A 19,853-nucleotide genomic window follows, 5' to 3' on the forward strand; every position below is an offset into this window, starting at 1 on the left:
TATTTTCTTTTTCCTGGTGTTGGGGTTTCCCAGGAAGTGTGCATGATGTGGGACCAGGTGCAATAATGTACCAGTGGAAACAGCCCACTGGTTCACTCAATGTGCCTTTTGATCCTTTTTTTTTTTTTTTTTTTTGGCTCATTTCTCTGTAAACGTGACCATTGCAGAAGGTGACCAAGTGGAGAGTGGATGGGCTTGTTCAACACGTCCTGGAAGTGCAGCCGCACTTGTTTGCTGGTTGGTAACAGCTTGGGAGAGAGCGGGGAGGCCTAGTGGTGCCAGAAACAGAAATAATCAGATGATTGATTGCAGCTCAAAGTTCAATTTCTATTCCACTGGCTGCAAGAGCCTACTTTCAAAAAATAGGAATTGTGAATTATACTGCACTTGACATCTGAACCAGTTCTCTTCTGGTTTTATATGGAACTTGGATATAAGTTACAGTTGCTTTGGGAATCCATACTTCAGACTTTTTGACTTCTGTGAGTCTAATTTCTCAATCTGACTGTTCCATTAAACATATAAATTGAATGAGGCTATAAACACCTGTGAGTAAATGTCTTAATTGTTATGTCAACAACATAAGCATATATGGCTTTTTAAATGGCATGAAAGACCAAATCTTCCACCAAACGGCTTGGAATCTAACTATACAAATGAAAACCTTCTTGCCAAGTCTTGTTTAAATGTAGCACACATTTTTATTACCAAAAAAAAAAAAAAAGTGAATTGCCAAGGTTTATTTTTTCTCATTTAGATGACGTCATTAAAATATACCGACAGGGGTGGTAGGAGAAGTGGAACCCATGTCCCTGCTCTGCAGCCCGTCTCCATTAGCTGCTGCTTGTCTGAAAGTCGAGTGCACCTGGACCGAGATCTGCTCTCCATCAGTCTCGGTGCCTTTGTGACAGTGATGCTGGGTGCCACAGCAAAGCTATACACTTTATTTTCATGCATAGTGTCTGCAGGGTTAGGGCAGGTCAGGTGCAATGCAGAGTCCTTGTGAGTTATGTGGATGTGTGGCTGCCTTTGTCACCTCCAAGAGTCATCCCCCATCTCACCCTCCTCAGTGCTCTCCCCCCAGTTTCCTCTTTACTGCTGCCTATTTTTTTATTTGTAGAGCTTATACGAGGTAGGGATTATGCAAATAAAAATATGTCAGTTTTCATCTGTTGATTGAATTCAACTATAGCCATGGGAAACAGGCTTTTGAAAGTCATAAAGTAGAGTGTTGGCTCAGGCTGACTCACAGTGTCTGAATCTTGGTGAAGCGCGGCCAAATCATGCCATTGATTAGGTAAAACAGTCCATGATCTATTTTGATCCATCATGATAGGTTGCATAAGCATAGGTTGGGAAAACTGATGAGGAAAAAACAAAAAAGCTTTGGTTCATAGTAAGAAGTGTATTGAGAGCTGGCAAACCTCTCTGCTTTGTGGACCTTCCAGATGAATTTGTAATAGCAAAGGAGGAATGTTTTTGGAGATAGGTGTTGCCAGCTGAAACAGAAAACACATTCTGTAAACAGCAGCGGTTACATTTGATTTTTTTCACAGAATTAAAAATGATGTTTTTTCTTTAACAATCCCTCATGTTTCTGCCTGGTCACCCTTGCATCATTTTTCCATATTACCTGTTGCCATAGTATCCAAGTAACGATGCCAACATGATTCAAGATGAGTAAAACTGCACGTTGTCGTGTGTTTACCTTTAACTTGGACAATGAAAGTATAACTGAAAGCTACACCAGATGTCTACAGCTAGCAGGGCTGAGAACTGTATTTGGGTGAGGGGATAAATCAACCCCTTTTGGGTCTGTCCTTCAGCCCCCTTGTTTAGCACTTGGGCTCCGTGCATAGTCAGTGGAGAGAGGTGCCCCAGTTCTGGGCATGCCTGATCTGGCAGTACGCTTTGCCCTTGGCAGTATAGAGAGCATGAAAAAAAGTGTTAATTTATCAGTCTTCTTTCTTCAGCATAACTTATTGATTTTATTTTTTTTAACTTGTTTTCTTAGCCTTACTAGAACTTTTTGTGCTAAGAAGGAAAAAAAAAAAAAAGCGGCATTATGAATAAATATTTTCATAACTTCATTTTCTTTTCTGAATGCTTTATCTTACTATTGTTCTTGTGCATAATTCCACCTTGGAGATGACCCAAATGCCTTAAAATACCTGAGCCTCAGAATAAGCACACAGCCTGCAGGCAGGCTAAGGGAGGGAGTGTTGTCTTCATGGCCGTTGAGGACTCAGAGTGGACATAAATGCTCCATCCCATGTTGTCCTCAGAGCAGTTTGTTCCCTTGTGCCAGAGATGTTGGCTCTCAATGATGAGCTTTCCCTCCTGTTTCTACTTGTAGTTATGGTCTGCGCTGCTGAGAAAAGCATCTTTCAACATGTGACCGGCTGAATATAGATGCATGTGTGTGTGGTTCTTTCTTCTGCTAGATACTGTTGAACTATGCCCTCAGATATGAGTAAAATAACTGTCCTTTCTTGCCCATGTGACCTATACAAATATTAGAAGTTGTTTTGCGACTTTCTTAGAAGATGAAGTGCTGTACTAAATGAAAGGCTTACAACTGTTTAGATATTGAACAGTTCTGATGGGAGGCAATACATGACTAAGAAGAACAAATTTCAAAACGAGCATACCATCTACTGAGACATCTTAGAGAAGCTAATTCTTTTGCCTCTTTCATTGTATTCAGCACCTGAGCTGCCTGGCAGAAAAGCTCTTTCCTGAATCACCAAACCCTCAAGGGAAAAAAAAAAAAAAAAAAAAAAAAGAAGCTTTAGGAAAGCTTTAACCCCTTTCATGTTGGTTGTGTTGGAGTGCTTGAGCCAATCTGTTCCCTCCAGTCCCTTCGTCCATTTCCCAATAGTTTGTTATTTAGTATTTGGGAATGAAGAAAACTTCAGCATGCTGTGCTGAGCTGTAAGGAAGCCCTCCAACATATTGCTCAGAGGCAGCTGGCTAGGAAGGTGCCATCTCCGCTGCTCTGCATGGCTTGCTACTTTATTTCACACTCAGGAGCTCCAGCTCAGTGCACGGGTGTCAGTGAGCCTGGCCACAGAGAAAGGACAGAGCTTGGCTCTGCCTTAAATTGCAGGCATTGAAATTGGCTGTGGCCAGGATGGCTGGTTCAGGGGAGTTCCTGTAAAGCTCAGCAAAAGGGAGCACCCTCTCTCTAGGCTGACCTTTCTTGGTGCCTCCCAGCACCAAGAGTCTGCCTTGGTGACTCTGCCTAGGACACCCTGAGCTAGCAAGCAGCATAGGGAGCAACTCCTTGCATGCCTTTAGGGCAAGCTGGGGCCATCTGAACCCACACTCAGCTGAGATAAAGCATAGGAAGGGATGGATGGAGCAGGGGAAAAGAGAAATGCAAGGGCCACTTTCTGAGTATCCACTTTCCTTGTGCTGTAGCACAGCAGACTCAGTGTCTGTCAGAAACTCTGGTGGAGACCAGTGCCCTTCCTGTCATTTGGACCCTGACCAAGACCACCAACATTTTTTTTTTAAGCTGTAAGTTGTTGAAGTAGCTACATAAATCTCACAGCCCTGGAGGAACGGCTGTGGAGTCTGTCTAGGCAAAACAAGCAAGAGAAATATTACTTCATCAACAGAGTACTAAGGATGTGTTTTGAATCCACACATCATGAGCTAATTACCAGATGGGCTGAGCAGAGCAAAAGAAATAGCTTGGATGATAAATATCAAAAAGGACGATTCAAAAAGCCATCTGAAATGCATTTTGTCTCCCTGCTCACACAAATGACCTTCAGTCATTTCACTTTGCATTGCTGTGCCCTTTGCTCTGTTAGATTTGCCCGGTGTTTTACTGGGATGAGAGCATGAAGGTGCATTTCCAAGGTGAACCCTTCCTTGGTCTTTGCTGGTGTCTCATGCTCGGTGCAGGAGCAGGACCCTGCCTGTGTGGGAAGATGAGTGGTTGGTTGGAAAGCTGCCTGGCAGAGAAGGACCTGGGAGTACTGGTTGATAGTCGGCTGAATATGAGCCAGCAGTGTGCTCAGATGGCCAAGAAGGCCAACAGCATCCTGGCTTGTATAAGAAGCAGTGTGGCCAGCAGGTCTAGGGAAGTGATTGTCCCCCTGTACTCGGCTCTGGTGAGGCCGCACCTCGAGTACTGTGTTCAGTTTTGGGCCCCTCGCTACAAGAAGGACATGGAGGTGCTCGAGCGAGTCCAGAGAAGGGCGATGAGGCTGGTGAGGGGTCTGGAGAACAAGTCTTACGAGGAGCGGCTGAGGGAGCTGGGATTGTTCAGCCTGGAGAAGAGGAGGCTCAGGGGAGACCTCATCGCTCTCTACAGTTACCTTAAAGGAGGCTGTAGCGAGGTAGGGGTTGGTCTATTCTCCCATGTGCCTGGTGACAGGACGAGGGGGAATGGGCTGAAGTTGCACCAGGGGAGGTTTAGGTTGGATATTAGGAAAAACTTCTTTACCGAAAAGGTTGTTAGGCATTGGAATGGGCTGCCCAGGGAAGTGGTTGAGTCACCATCCCTGGAGGTCTTTAAGAGACGTTTAGATGTTTAACTTGGTGATATGGTTTAGTGGAGGACTTGTTAGTGTTAGGTCAGAGGTTGGACTCGGTGATCTTGGAGGTCTCTTCCAACCTAGACGATTCTGTGATTCTGTGATTCTGTGATTCGGTGAAATCTCTTTGGGATGGATAAGGGCTGAAACCACCAGGGAGGAGGCTGGGCTTGCTGTCTTCTGTTGCTTTGCAGCAGGGCCCTGGCAGCAGTCAATCTGTGGAGGTATTTAGGAGGCAGAAAAGAGGATCTGAGAGCTGGTGCACATGAGACTTGATGACAAGTGACAGGGAGCCCAGCAATGAATGTCACCCTGTTCTCATTAGGTGCAAAGAAGAGAGGGAGCAGAGTCAAGCCATGCAAAAGTGATCATTTTTGTCCCATAAGTGCCCCTTTGAAGCAGACATAAGTAATATACTTTGCTTATTTGGGCCTGTTTGGGGTTTTTGCAGCAAAACAATTGGTAGATAGAAACATTCCTTGAGTTTTTTCACATCTAACTATTTGTTCCTCAATCTGCTTTCTTTTTTTTTTTTTTTCTACCCCTTTGAACAAGAAATCAAAAAGCAATTCCATCTGTATTGCTGCTTATCTTTAAAGTCATCAGCAATGAGCACTGTGTTTGTGCTCAGCCGATGTTGAACTATACACTCAGGATAAAAGCAAGCAAAAACAGTGCATATCCCATTTGTCTTTTTCTTCTTTTTTTCCCAGGCCCGGTAGCATGGTGTTGTATCTGGAGCTCATCCTTAATTCTGTGACACCTTATGGAGGAGACTGTTAATTTGGACATTTAACACTGACCCTGGACTTCCCGGGTCACTGGAGATGCAGTCATCAATCTTTCTGATTCTGATATGGGATATGGCTTGGAATGAGATTTTTGGGGAATGTACTTCACTGAGGTATTCTTTAGTGATGCTTTCTTTTCAAATGATAGTCATCTAAAAATTCTTGAAACTTGCTTAGAGAAGACCTTCATAACCAAAATATGTACTTTAAAAACTCCCACATTTAAATTTTTTTTTTAACGTTTCAATTTCTACACTACATCTATCATCCGCATCAGAGTCCAACCACTTCAAAAGGTGAGCTGCCGTGTCACTATGTCAGTGCAGTCGGTATCTTTTCCAAATCGATCTGAGTCAAGACAACCCTTTACAAAACAGAACTTGACCTGAGAGTAATGGGAGCATCCATGAGGATGCTTGCCCTCAGTTTTAGATGGGTAGAAGGAAGAAGGTACCATTCAATTTTGTGCTAACCTGCCGCATGCTTTCTCTTAAAACATCATGAGCTTTATAGTTAGCTTTCCCTTTTCTCTCTGTCCACCTCCCCAGTAATCCTGGTTAGAAGAGGGGAAGAATTTTATAGCTAGTTTCATGAATATGAAACAAATACACTGTCTTGACCTCCAAAGTTTAGTCTCTGCAATGTATTTAGAGCTGTCAGCTGAAGCAGCTCGTTAATATTTTATGGCATTACATCATTCTTGCTGCCACAGTGTTAAAAATGCACTTTCCCCAAATGTTTGCTACAGTAGTCAGATGGTCACGTTGTCATGAGCCGTCTCTGTCTGCTGGCAGCTGCCTCTTTTGCCCCAGCATGGGCTGCGGGAGGCAGTGGCTTGAAAAATTAATGAGCCCTAACACAACAGTCCTGTGCAGTTAAAAAAGATGACACTTGCACACACATGCACACAAACACACAGGTACTTAAAGTCCATGTTAGTGTATGTGTGTCTTTCATGTACACACTGCTACTACTTGAAAACTAGCAGATGCTGAGGTAGCACAGCATCCCCCCCCCTCCCCCCCAAGGGCTCCATGTTCAGCCACAGGGTTTGCTGAGGCACATGCCGGATGGGGCTTGCCACTACCACACGGGTGCTGTAAGAGATGCTACACCCAAAACAAAATGTGATTGTAGATTGTAGTGGAAAACAAGATCTTAGCACTGACTGTAGTGAGTCAGGGCAGCCTAACCTGCAGCTACACCCAATTAGATTGTCTTCAGTCTCGTGCTAGATGCTGCAGGAATCGCCTGGGTTTGCTAGGAGAGGGGCAGTATGAGAACACCTTTTCTGTTAACATTGTGATGACAACTTTGATGGGCTTTTACCCCTCTGGCTACTGATTGTTGTTCTTGCTTCTCCCAGATAAGGGCAAAATATCACCTTTTACCTCACTTGAAAATGGGTTAAAAAAAAAAGAAGAAAAGAGCAATTGCCTCGGTTCGAAGCATAAAGGAGAATCAAAAATGGGGCATGAAGAGAGCAGCCACTAGGGCGTGATGTACAGCAAGCATGCATGGAAGTTGCATGCGCTCACAAGGAGCAGACCCCAGGGATGAACCCACCCTCTGGCACCTGATCGCTTGTGAGCAATCTGATTTGCTCAGAAGCAATGTGGCTGGGTTGTTGCCATGTCTCAGTGACATTTACTGAAATGAGCCATGGGGTGCTTTCCAGGCAGCAGCTCCTCTGGGAGCCCACGTCTTTTGGAGAGAGCACCACGTGGCAGTCTCCTGGCGCTCAGCTAAAGTGAAGCTCCTACATAGAGGAGATGGCCAAGCACTTAGGAAATGCTCCAAACACCCCTTGGACTGAGTATCCACCAAACCTGTGAGGAACTCAAGGTAAGGGTGCCAACATTAGATCTCATCAGCCTTGGCCTCCTTCCTCCATGCATGCTTCTGCATCTTCAAGGTCTGGGACTTGAAGCAGGCCACGCCATTATTTCCTGAAGAAGAATCATAGAATCAGCGTGTGCTGTGGGGCAGCACCTGGAAAACAACCTTCATGCCAGCTAAATAGAGGAGTTGGACTCTGGTAAATGTGCACACCATGCTGATTGTATCAATAACAATGCTGTGAATATGTGGTAAACATAATATGACTCATGTTTTGCAAATTTCTCCATTAGTTTCTCCTCACAGCAGTGGTTACCTGCTAGCTAGCTTGCTAGCATGCTCCTTGCCTGTTGTGTCCTCCAGCCCTCTGACTGACTCACACCAGTAAGTCAGTGTTTTTCTCTCACTGGGGTCCCCAGACCTGGATGCAGTTCTCCAGGTGTGGTCTTGCAAGTGCTGAGTAGAAGGGACTAATAAGCTCCCTTGACTTGAAGCAGTGCTCTTGCAGATACACCCAGTATACTGGTAGCTTTCCTTGCTTCAAGGGCACGCTGTTGATATACACACAACCCCCCTTGCCCTCCTCCTCCCTGCTGGGCCCTTTTATTTCAAAGCTCTTTCCTACCCACTACCCAGTCTGAAATGCTGCATGGGGTAAGTCTACCTCAGATGCAGGTCTTTATGACTTCATTGGACTTCAAGAAGCACACAGCAGCTCATTTCTCAAGCATCTTGAGGCCCCTTTGAAAGGCCGTCCTGCCCTCCACTGCATCAACCACTCTCTCCATCCCCAGCAGGGCAGTTGACACATGTACGTTATTATAAATCTCACCAGCCCCAGGTTTGGTGTGGGCCACAAACTCATTGAGATTGTGCTCTAAGTCATCCTGCGGGTTGTTAGTAAAGTCATTACACGGTACTGGCCCTGATATTGATTCCCTAGAGGATATCACTAGAAAGTGGCTGCCAGTTCAACTTTAGCTGGATGGTTGGGCTCAAAGGGTGGAAATTAGCAGTACACTTTCCATCTGTTGCAGTCATGTATCCAGTCCGTATGTCACCAATTTTACTATAGATTGTTTTGAAAAAAAAAAAAAAACAACAGAAGAACTCTTTTATTTTCAAAGTTTGATCAATCCATGAAAGAAAGAGCAGCACATTTCTGCAAAGCTCAAATAACTGTACAGCTCATACCGCAGACAGAGTTTTCTCACCAGAAAGTAAGTGCCTGTTAAAGAGAGGGAGCCAAAAAGTGAGCCAAGGCCAACTATGGCCAGCATGGTTCTGCTGCTGGTACTTTCAGAACCACATTACACCCTTCACTCTTCTCCTTCCAGTGTTGCCTCCTTAAAGTTACTGAACACAGATAAGGATCCATCTAACCACAAAGGACATTTTAGCATCCCTGTTGGATCCTATGTCAGGGCTGCCCTGTATATTTTGATTTTCATTCACAGGTTGTATGAAAGAAATGAGGCAAAACCCTCCACCAGGGAATGCTGCCTGGCTATATGAGGAGCCACCTTTCCATTACACTTAGAGGAAATCAGGTTGTCTTCCAGTGAGTTCCAGTCACCAAATGATTTTATTGTTACAATACGATGAAGCGACTTTTATTTTGTGCACTTCATGGTGCTCAAAATGTTGGTTTTCACAGTATAGAATGGATGTGACAGCATTTGTCATGGAAGCACTGAGCAGAGTATGTTGCGACTTCATTCAGTTGTGCTGTTTTATGAAGTTCTGCAGTAAAATGTGCCAGAAAATTATGTTGTATTATCTTCCTTCCGGTGATTAACTAATTATTCATATAATAAATAGCAGCTAACTACAAGAAAGAGATTTATTTGTCACAGAGTTAGAAGAATGTCAAACTTTTCCCATTTCATGTAAAAAGGCAGAGGAAAAAATACTTCTAAAATGACTTTGCAACATGTGCTTTATTTTAAGTCATTACTGAATCAAAACTACACAGTATACCCTTTTAACATACCCTACCCACTCAATGATCTTTTTTTCTCAATAATTTTTTTAACATGGAATGAAACCTACATTGCAAATGTAAATTTTCATGCTACAATGATCTTTAATGAGCCATTTGTGTCACTAATAATAGTAATTTAAGAAAAAAGGCCATTTTCCAAGCTCATATGTATGTCTACATTTGGGAACTTAAAAAAAACCCGTCTCAGATGTAAAAATGTGACTTGGAATATGTAAACATTTTTGTATACCTGAAACACTGGAAGAAGAATATTGGCTAACAGCAAAACAATGGTTGCCTTAAATCACTGAAATGGGAAAAAGCATGTCATGGGAAGCAGAGAGAAGCACACACTATTCAGTCTTTAAAGGGTTATAAGAAATGAAGTAGCTCCTTAGGTCATTGAATTCACTTTCTTTTCTCATCTAATGGAAAGCGGTAACTTTGAAGAAAATGGCCCAGCAGAACATCCCAATATTTCACCATAATTATTCTAGCCGTTAGTTACCCTTGACGAAGTGTCAAGTTTCAGTTGCTTTTTTTTTTTTTTCCTGAGAAAAGTCATTGATGTTTGGTGGAAATGTTTTCTGTGACTGTACAAATAAAATAAGGCATTTAAAGAGATTGTTACTTGTATTCTTTTTGCTAACAGAGGTTTGTCCACAGTGTCCTTTGTACATCAAAACCTCTGCTTTTCTACAAATGGGTATGGCTAGAATGTCTTCAGTTCCCACTGGGGCTCTGGGTCTTGGGTGTCCTGAAGGCTAGTCAGCGTCCCATTACTGTAGCTTGAAAGTCAGTGATGTACAACAGCATATTGCACAATCCAATCTACATGGCTCCAGAAAAGGTTAGGAAGTTACACTGGAGTCATCTGTGGGTTCACTCCTTTCTTTTCTCTTTGAGGGTAATAATTATTGTCTGGAAAATTAAATTAGCCAGACACAGACGCAAACTTTTTGCTGATTAAATTACAAAGCAGTCCCCAGATTGTAGAGGAGTGGCACATTAAAAACAGCAAATCATCCAACTTTCTTCACTGTCGATCCTTAATTTGAAAGGCAGCATGGATTCCTAAGGCCGTAGCTTCCAGGACTCCTTCAGTGAAAAATCATTGCTACCTAACTATAAAAGGCTTAGCTCTTAAGAGAATATTGTGCTTTTTTTCTTTAAAATTCAGATGAAATCAACTTGATTCGCAGTGTGACACCAAAGAGATCAATTAGTTTTTTCCCTAGTCCACTTGATCATTGTCTCTGGTGAGCGATACAGGAATATTAGTTTGGCATACAGGTCTTCTTCTAGTTCCAGTTCTCCAGTCTCTCGTACTAAGAAAATGTCAGTACACAGCTTCAAGATTCGGTCTACATTGGGTAGCTCCTCAAACATGATAGAGTGAGAGATCCCGCTGAAAAATTCACGGACGAACTTTCCTATCACCAGGACAACCGATGCGTATAGTCCCATGATGCTGAAAAGTAAGAATGGAAAGAGTTCAAACCATGCCTTGAAAAAGGGTCAGTCAAGTGAGAGGGAGCTCATCTACACGGCTAATTGCAGTCTATCAGCAGAGTGAACATTAATTTATAATTAGGGTTCTGTTTCTGCTGTGCTGTAGGATGAAGGAAAATAAGGTCTCTTCAAACACTATAGAAATCTGTGAACATACACTGCTGAGGCTGCTGCCTTAGGTGATTTAGCCTCAGTCGTTGGTGATGATGGTCTCATGTCCTGTCTGCTACAGCTTGGAAGCAACAGAGGGAAATATCACAATTTCTGACTACTAAATGGAAGCAATTTGCCAGATTTCACACCTAACATTTTTTATTAAAGTACATGTCGGTGGTGACAGACTAATGCTTACCTGACCTCCCATGATAAATCTCCAATGAGGAGTCCTCCAAAATGATGCTAGCAAGGCATATCTCTCAGGGAGGTACAGTCTCATGACTTCCTCTGTCTGTGAAGTTGTATTTCATAACTGCTTCACACCCAGAGTCCTGGCCACATGCATGAGATTAGGAAGGTTGCTGAAACTGGTCAGAGTTTTGGCAGAACTTGACTTGTAGTTAAACTAACATCATTTGAATGACTTTATTCTAGTAGGAAATTGGTGTGAAGGGTGCTTCTTCTGCCTTTTTTTTTTTTTCCCCCACTGGAGAGTAGATATCAAGGGTTACATCATTTCTTTAAAAATATGAAGCCTTTTATAGGTAACAGTAATAGATGTAAATTTGTAACTCCCACAGAAGCCCATTTCTGGAGGTTCAAACATTACAACAACAAAGAAGAAATAACATACACCCTCAAAAGCAAATGAAGTCACCTCTACTTCTATCATATCTACACTATTTTAATTTTACATAAAAGATTCCTTCTTACCCATAGCCAGCCAAGAATCCAAGGCTTGGTGGACTGACTTTATCACTGAATATGAAGAGTTCAAGACTCTCTTCAGATGTTTTATATCTTTTCCCAAGCTGATTCAAAACCCACCACTCACGAACTCCCTCATCGGACACATTTTTGACCAGGGAAACCGTAATGTTCTCCCATCTGCAGTCTATTGAAAAAAAAAAACAAAAAACAAAAAACACCAGAAATGTTAATATATATTACCAAAACCTACAGAAGTTAAAATGATTCCAGTCAGATACTTTAACAACTTGCATGATAAAATGACTGAGCAATGTAGGAGTAAATGTTTGTTATAACTCTCTTAGAACCAATTTTACAGTATTTCTGTACAAAAGTACTATATCTATGTTATGATTTTCCTTCCCTAAATTAAATAAATAAAATGTTTCACATCACCTACATTTCCTTCTGTACAACTGACAGATCATTCAAGTATTTTCAAGCTGTAGAGTCAACGACAGGCAGCATGTTTACATTTCCGGCCTAAGAAACACTTGGAGGTATAGTGAGTGATTAGGTTCTGCATATCCGAGTGACACTACCACTGCAAATCATTACTTTTGGGTATAAAATATATTATTCTTTTATATCAAGAAAAGCATACTGTTCTATTATGCATAATGATCATACAGACAGGAGCTGAACCCTGGCCCTCCTGATTTCTGGGGACCCTACATTAGCAGTGTAGACATTAAAGTCCTTTAGAAGAATCCCAAATTAAGAGTGTTTTTTTAGGACAGAAATTGACTAATGACAGTGAAGCACTGGTAACACATAAAGCTAGACTCACTCTCAAGAATTATTTTTCCCACTTAATATAAACATGCTCACTCAACCTTGAACTGTAATGGACTACACAATGATCAAGAAAAGGCCTGAGTGCCAAATTTAACTTCTGCTGAGCAAAGTATTCTTAGGTACAGACTTGTTCCTACTCTTCCAACCCAACAAGTTTTTCATATGTGCATATGTACACATGTATGTACTATGTATGTCTATGAGTATTTATACACATTCTGATTTGGAACTTTGAATTTCCCTATTTATATCTAAATTGGATTCTTTGGAGCCAATAAGGAAGGAATAGATTAAAAAAATCATTATTCAAGTAGAGGAGCTACATTTGCAAACACACAGCACTACTATTTGTGGTAAAGTATTAAAGAGATGCAGAGAAGTGCAACTTGTCATCAGTTTCTCAGGAAACAAGGGAAAGCAATTTCTGAAAGCAGACTTGAAGAGCTGGACTTTTAATCTATAGAGTCCTTACTGTTAAATACAAAGCTAAAGTACATCCAGATGCATTTTCTGCCTTGAACTCTATTACCTCATGTCTCCCCAACCTTGTAGGCACCAGGTAGAAATGACTGCAAGAGTATTTCAGCTTGAGGTGCCCCGTAACAGTTCAGCAAATGTGCAAGTTTGAGCACTGTGTTGCACTTCTTTCAACTGTGCTCTGTTTTCCATGGCCTGGATACATACCTGTCAATAGCTGCTTTATGGGTTTTGCCAGAGAATCACTAGGAGCCTTGATGTAGTATGGATACACTGTCTCTAATGTTCTGGAAAAAATGAGAAAGCAAATATTTCATATTTTTATACCTCTAAAATAATTTAGAAATACCTAACAGAGCTATACACAGTTCCCAGTAATTCTTGGCTTAAACTATGATTTTATAGTGTTCAGATGCCACATCTGAAAGTTAGCTGGATTTATTAACTATGTTCTGTCAGTGCTTCAGCAGGGAGCTCCATCCATAATGTCCCCTTTCACATGCCATGAATCCCACACACCTGGGGCATGTGTGTTTGCAAGGAATGTAGGATTTATATTTTGTTCACGTTTTTAACAAAGCTGCTTTTATAGTCAGCTACATTAGCAGCACAAAGAATGGCAACACATCACCGGTAGTAAACAAGCTTGAAAAATATGTAGTGAGAACATTTATTACTTCAGAATTAAAAGATGTTTAAATAATAACACCTGAAAAGAGTGAAAATTCTTCCCAGAATCTTTTATTGTGAAATATTTTCACAGTTTGTATTATCTGGAGGATTTCAAATTTAAAAAGAAAGATGTTTGTGGAAGTTCTTCCATTGGACTCAAAATTAAAAGTACCTTAAATAGGATAGATTACCAGCATCCTGAGAGCGAGAAATGTAATTAAAAGCACAGATGCTGTCCTAACTTTTCCCTCATGTGAGTGAAAATTTCTAGGAAAGGGGAGCTCTCAGGGAAGTCCTCTGATACTGCTACATTGCATATGCTAGGCTGTGGAAGAACAGAGGTGGCCAATTTAAAGTCCTTCATGACTGCTCCAGCAGGCCCAGTGGATAGGTAAAAGCTCAGCAGCTAAGTTGTCCCAGCAGAGGTGGTGGCAGAAAGCTCCTGCTGAGGTTGTCAAATGTCTACTAGCTGCCACAAACATTTTTCCTTTATGACAAAGTTAAAAATGATTAAATCAACAATATTATTGCAACATGGGCAAATACAGCTCTATCTTCTGTGCTGCTGTTTGCTTCCTGCAAAGAGAGAATTACAGACGGATTACATCTTCCCACAAAGGAGGAAAATCTACCCTCCTTGACACTACTCTAGGAAATCACCCTAGGAAATATTTCTGTATCCTCACAGGGTAAAAAAATAAAAGATGCACAAAATATTCTTTAAATGCAATGATCAGATGTGGAACAGCAGTCTGTTTGGATGTACAAGTGTGCGTGGGTGCAGAAAAATAGCTGTGCTACAGAAAAGACATCTGATTTCCACCTACTAAGAGATATGAACCAGTCAGAGTTTTCATTCTCCCAGTTGACCTCAGCTTTAACTTTTCAAGTCTTGTGGCCACAAATTAGATCAGGCAGCCTTCAGGGACAATGTGTTGGCCTAACAATATTTAGAGACTACTGCTGTAAAGTAATTCTCAGTGACCAGGAGGAAGAGCCAGACTCCTTTTAAACTTGAAAGGAGGCATCACTGCTGTTAATGCTATAAGGCTACATCTATACAATAATGTTTAATATTCAGATGAAGAGAATGCTCTTACTGCCTTGCAAATTTCCATTACAGGAAAAGATCTGATGTCAGAAATGACTGCAGATGTTACCCTTTGACTAGAGTGATTTAACACTTCCTTGCCAATCTAGTACCATTCAAGAATGACACTGAGAAATACTGTCTGGAAGGTTATTTAGAATGAAAAATTAATCAACATAACTTCCTCAAATCAAGTTGAACTCAAGTAACTCAGAGGAGAGTTTAACTAAGAATATGCTGCAATGAACTGTGCTTATCCAATAAATCAAAGAAAATCAACTAATAGCTTCACCATGCTTGTAGGTGGTGTTCCAGTATTCACAGTCTTCTCAGTCTAAATTTATTACGAAAAAAAAAAACCAAAACGCACCCCTTTACCTTTAAAGCAACGTTATTATTCTGTGACTTCAATGCTTTTGGGCTCTGTGAACAAGGCTTCAAAGTTTTAGAGGTGGATAGATGGGCAGACAAACCGTATGTTTGCACAAGCCTCACCTCCTTAAGATACTAGGATTAAAACAGAAGGTTTGCATATAAATAGGCAAAGAAAATAACTTACACCTTTTCCAATTGCTTCCCAGACATCATTGTAGCAATGTCTCTTCTGGTTTTCTCTGGTAGGCCAAAGGTAAGTTTATCTGATGCTATTTCTGCTTTGGCACCAAGAGTGAGATTTCTGTTTAAGTAAAAGGGAGACAGACAGTCATCTTACAGTAAGAGCAGAGCCTAAATGTGTGTTCGCTGAACTCTAGAGTTGGTTGTCTAACCAGTCTAACCACACTGATCCTGTCCATCCCAATCTTTGCTAAACAGCAAGCGTCATACTACCTGTACCCAAGATGGTGCATATGTGTCCCAGAGGACACATAGCACTCTTAAAGGTGTTTTTTTTTTTTTCCTATCTATTCTTTTGCGTTCATTAATGGTGATAGACCGATGTTATTTTGCTCATTATGTCAGTCAAACCAGAATAGGGGAGGGAGGATGCCTGCTCAGACTTCGGGCAACAGGACTGCCAGTCTACATACATCCTGTCCCAGGGGCACTGAGGATTCAGCAGCCAGCTACAGGTTCCTGAAACCCCACCTTGGCCCAGCAGAAATGTGTGTCTAACAGGCTGACAGGACCCCCATGCCAGCTGCAGAATGCAGCTGGACCAGGATCAGCTTTTGCACCACGTCTTGTGTTGTGCCTTGAGGTTGGGATGCAGCAGCTGGGTGAGGCAACCTCTGGGCTGCTGGGGGCTGCAGAGAAGTTCTCCCAGCAAATGATGTGCAAGGGCAGAAAGCATATATGCTGCCTGAGGGATACAGGAGGCTTGTTTTACAGCTGCTTGTGGTCTCCTGGCCTAGGTGAAAGACAGCAGTTTCCCTTTACAGAGAAAAAGTGGAAGGACCCCATGGTAAGCCTTTACCGCTTTCAGTCATTCATGGTTGCAATATAATCCACAGGGTATAATTTGAGGGTGAAAAAGGTCTTTTTGAAATCCAGTGTATGAATGTTCATAGTTAGGTAAGTATACTGGCAAATTGAGTAGAGGCATTAAAAATTAATTTAAGGTTCAGAAATGAATGGGGGATGTAATTCACTGGCTTAATATTGTATACTTCTAGGAAAATGGGGGGGGGGGGGGTGTCAAATAAAGTTGAATAAAGAGTGCAGATTCATTACAAACCTATTTTTGACTGTCAGGACTGACCCAGCATGTTCAGAGCTCCCACAGTGATTCAGCTGACTTGCTTCTTGTGCATGGTCTTTTGCTGGGGATTGCTATAACAACCAAGCGTCTAATTCCAGAAAACCATGTAGATAAAGGGGCTGCAATAGCAGTTCATTTCCAGTTTAGCCCAGTCTCAGGTGGCAGGCGGTAGCCAAGAAGCCATCCTGGTGACTTGGTGTGTTTCAGCATGTATCCAGCTAAAGTACTTTCTAGGCTGGCTCTTGCAAAAACTTCATTGTAAAGCAGTATTTCACTCAGGCCAAGTCACCACAAGTAAATGGGCAAAAGTCTCAAAAAGTGGATCTGTGCTGAGTGGCAGAACAATGGCTCCAAGTATATGTATATTTAAAATATAGCTTTGTGTAAGTTTGAGATTCCCTTAAAAAGAGAGTGTTTCTATTTCCTTGTTGGTTTCTGCCTTAATTATGTCTATGTCTTCAGTTCCCCAAAACACTAACAATGTTGTTGTCTGAGGCAAAGTTTATTTGAACATCTCCATCTAAAAGTGACTTACGTTTTTTTACTTTTCCCTCCTCCCACTCAGGTCCTATTGAAAACTCCACCCTGCCTTTTTAAATCATCTACTTGGAAGTAGCTCCATTTCTCTATTTATTTCTTGAGAAAAAAAGGCAACAAAAGTTTTCCTGTGTAACAAAAGTCACCACTCTCTACCTTTCTCACTCCCACATTTTTTTTTTTGGTTTGAAGTACAATAGAATGAACTGAAAAACTAAACCAAAAAATGCAGTGTGGAAGTATTCAACTGTTCTGCTCAACAAAAGCTTGGCAAATGATACATAAATTTTATAGCTGTCATATTAATTACCTTTGAATGCTCCATGAAAGAACTACAGTGAACTCAGCTGAAAAATCCAGCAGTCCCTGTATCATTTTCTCTCTACTGGGAGGGCTGATGGTCCACAAGGAGTTTGAATTCCCTTCTAGATCTGCAAGAGTTATATCTTCTTTTCCATAGCCCTCTAGAAACTGCAAAGCAGCCTGTAGTTGCAGAAGAGGAAAAGAATCGTTCAATGCTGTGATGTTCACAAGACTCACAACCACATTTCCTGATCAGGCAGAACTGCAAATGTTCAATTAATCAGAATTGCATTGTTTTACACTGATTGCTTTGTTAGGTATCAGCTGGGGCTTTAGATGGGGACAGGAATAGACTAAGCGTAACCAACCCAAGAAGGCAAACCAAAAATGGCCTAGCTGTTCAAAGAATAAGTATGATGGTCAAGTCAGCCAAAATGGGTTTGAAAGTTCATCAGGTAAACTCTGTAAAGTATATTTAATCTTGTTTTCTTTAGTTTCTAATAACCCCATTTATATGCCTGGATCCAATAGGCCAAGCAGCTCTCAGTCCACACCAGTTTTGGCTGGTACCTCTGACAGCTTCACTGAAACTCCAAACAGTATCAGTGGTCACCACAAAATATAGGTCACTGTGTGAGTGATATACCAAGCCTGGCCACTGTGGGATGGCAGATGCTTTCAGAACTTCTGGTAATAGTCAGGGGGCACAAGTCACCTGCCACCTCTTATTAGTTTTCATATTTTTATTAAAATTGTACTTTTTCTTTTGTCAAGCATCTTTCAGCATAGAAAAATGTCTGCAAGTGTTAAGGCAACTTGAAACCCTTAACTTTCAAAGTGTATCAAGACTGCAATATTACTGTTATAATACCCAGGCTATTTGGTAGCATCTAATATTAAAAGGTGTTAATTCTTGAATGGGTTAGAAGGAAGTACTTCTTTAAAGTAGTATCTGATCAAAATCTGATTATTTTAGTAATGCAACAGTTTCTGCTAAATACTAGTCTTTTTTTTCTCTATATAAAATAATGATAACTTTGTGCATAGTGCACCATGAAATATTGAGACTGTGTTTAAACTAAGGCATTTTAATATCAACACTTTTCCAGGCCATACACACTTCCTTTTGACAGCACCATGTCTCGTCACTGGGAGGTGAAAGCCACATGCACTACAGGAAGGAGCATGGAGCTTAAAAGTGCTAACAGTGTTGTGTCCCCAGAATACATTTGTTTTGGCACTACACCAACAGCACCACACCTCCTGAAGGTTTGTGTCCTTTAGAGGGAAGGTTTCTATTCGGATGACAGGACAACTGCAGCTTCTGTCTGTCTTCCATGATTTTGTGCAAAGATGCTTTAATTAATGGTAACTTTTCACTTTATATCCCAGTCCTGTCTTGACAAATGATCTGTTCAAACTAGTGCAAACTCCCTTTATGGACACATCTTCCAAATGATAGCGGTGCTGCTGACCACTTGACTACATAAACAAAACTCACAAATAGCCTCCATGGAAACATGCATACATTTTTAAGTAATGAGGTAGTCTACATTTCACTTACAGTGTTACCCCTATAGCTTCCCAGAAACGCATTGAAATCAGTCTGATTCAAATTCTTGAGCTGATTCTGTTGAGCACTCATTGTAAAAATAGGCTGGGAAACAAAAGAACACACACTTGTCACATTTGCTTCACATCATTTGCTACATACACAGTACAGCATCCTGTACTTCACAGTCCAAGACAATTATGGTACTCATTTCAACAGGAGAAGACTATGAAATTATTCCACTAAGAAGCAAGCTACCTCCAATTAATTATCTCACATTTACCATGGGGACCTGTAATCAGTTACCCAAGTTTTCCTGATGTAGGATAATTTATTCAGATTAAACTGCCAGCAGGTTCTGTTTTTAACTGGCAAGTGAAGGTAATCTTTTATATCAGTGATGAACAAACATGTTTTTAAGCCAAAGGGCTTAAAAGCCAAAGGACTTGTGGGAGTTTGTCTGATTTTTGCATAAGCCAGGAGAGTTTCAGTCAGAAAATTTAATGCAAGGAATAAGAAAGAGCACAAGGAAATACAGTGCAAAAACAGAGATTTCTTTTAGCCTGTCTTCTTTTTTACCTGATAACCTCCTAGAGTTATTGTGATTGATACATCTAGAGGCTTGTTCGTGATGCCTGCAACAGATTTGATTAAAGACATGAAGAGCAGTGGGAACCAGACAATACAAATCAGCAAGACGATAATCATGCCACCCATTCCATACTTCACAACTTTCTTTTTCTTCTGGCCTCTTGGCTGGGGATATCTCTGCAAAAGCAAACAGCAACATGGTAATGTCTCTTCTATCAGTGGAACACTTGGTATGATTTGATGAGTGAATGAATATTGATCTTAAGGATTCTGATTTTCTGTTGTCATCTGTTACCCATTATCAAGTCAGTTATGTTGAGATTTTTAGCCAAACCTGCACACGCAATGAATTTCTGGCAACTACAGAGAACAGTGCCAGAAGAACCCATGTCAAGTGTGTGTCTGGTGTGAAAAATATTGTAAACCTCTCTGTTTTTTATTCTTTATGGCCATAAAGAAGGGAAAAAATGGGTAATTGCCACACCAACTACATTTAAACAATGCCTCAAGCTTTGCTGCTGTCCCTAAAATCTTGACAGTGCGGATGTGACA

General features: G+C 41.2%; 1 protein-coding gene across 11 annotated transcripts in view; it reads right to left on the reverse strand.

The window, feature by feature from the left end:
- Positions 1–8,279: 8,279 nt before the first annotated feature.
- The window catches only part of PIEZO2 (piezo type mechanosensitive ion channel component 2), a 320,203-nt gene continuing 308,629 nt past the window's right edge, over positions 8,280–19,853 (reverse strand). For all 11 annotated transcript variants that reach the window (XM_083826665.1, XM_083826663.1, XM_083826662.1 and 8 more), the window contains 7 exons: positions 19,290–19,478; positions 18,723–18,815; positions 17,166–17,338; positions 15,179–15,295; positions 13,065–13,144; positions 11,547–11,727; positions 8,280–10,635 (listed from right to left, as the gene is read on the reverse strand). In XM_083826665.1, coding sequence (XP_083682791.1) covers positions 10,383–10,635; positions 11,547–11,727; positions 13,065–13,144; positions 15,179–15,295; positions 17,166–17,338; positions 18,723–18,815; positions 19,290–19,478 — 1,086 coding nt within the window. In that variant the 3' untranslated portion in view covers positions 8,280–10,382. The remainder of the gene's footprint in view (positions 10,636–11,546; positions 11,728–13,064; positions 13,145–15,178; positions 15,296–17,165; positions 17,339–18,722; positions 18,816–19,289; positions 19,479–19,853) is intronic.

The sequence above is a fragment of the Anser anser genome (genome assembly GCF_964211835.1).
Source record: "Anser anser genome assembly, chromosome: 2".
Classification (NCBI taxonomy): domain Eukaryota; kingdom Metazoa; phylum Chordata; class Aves; order Anseriformes; family Anatidae; genus Anser; species Anser anser.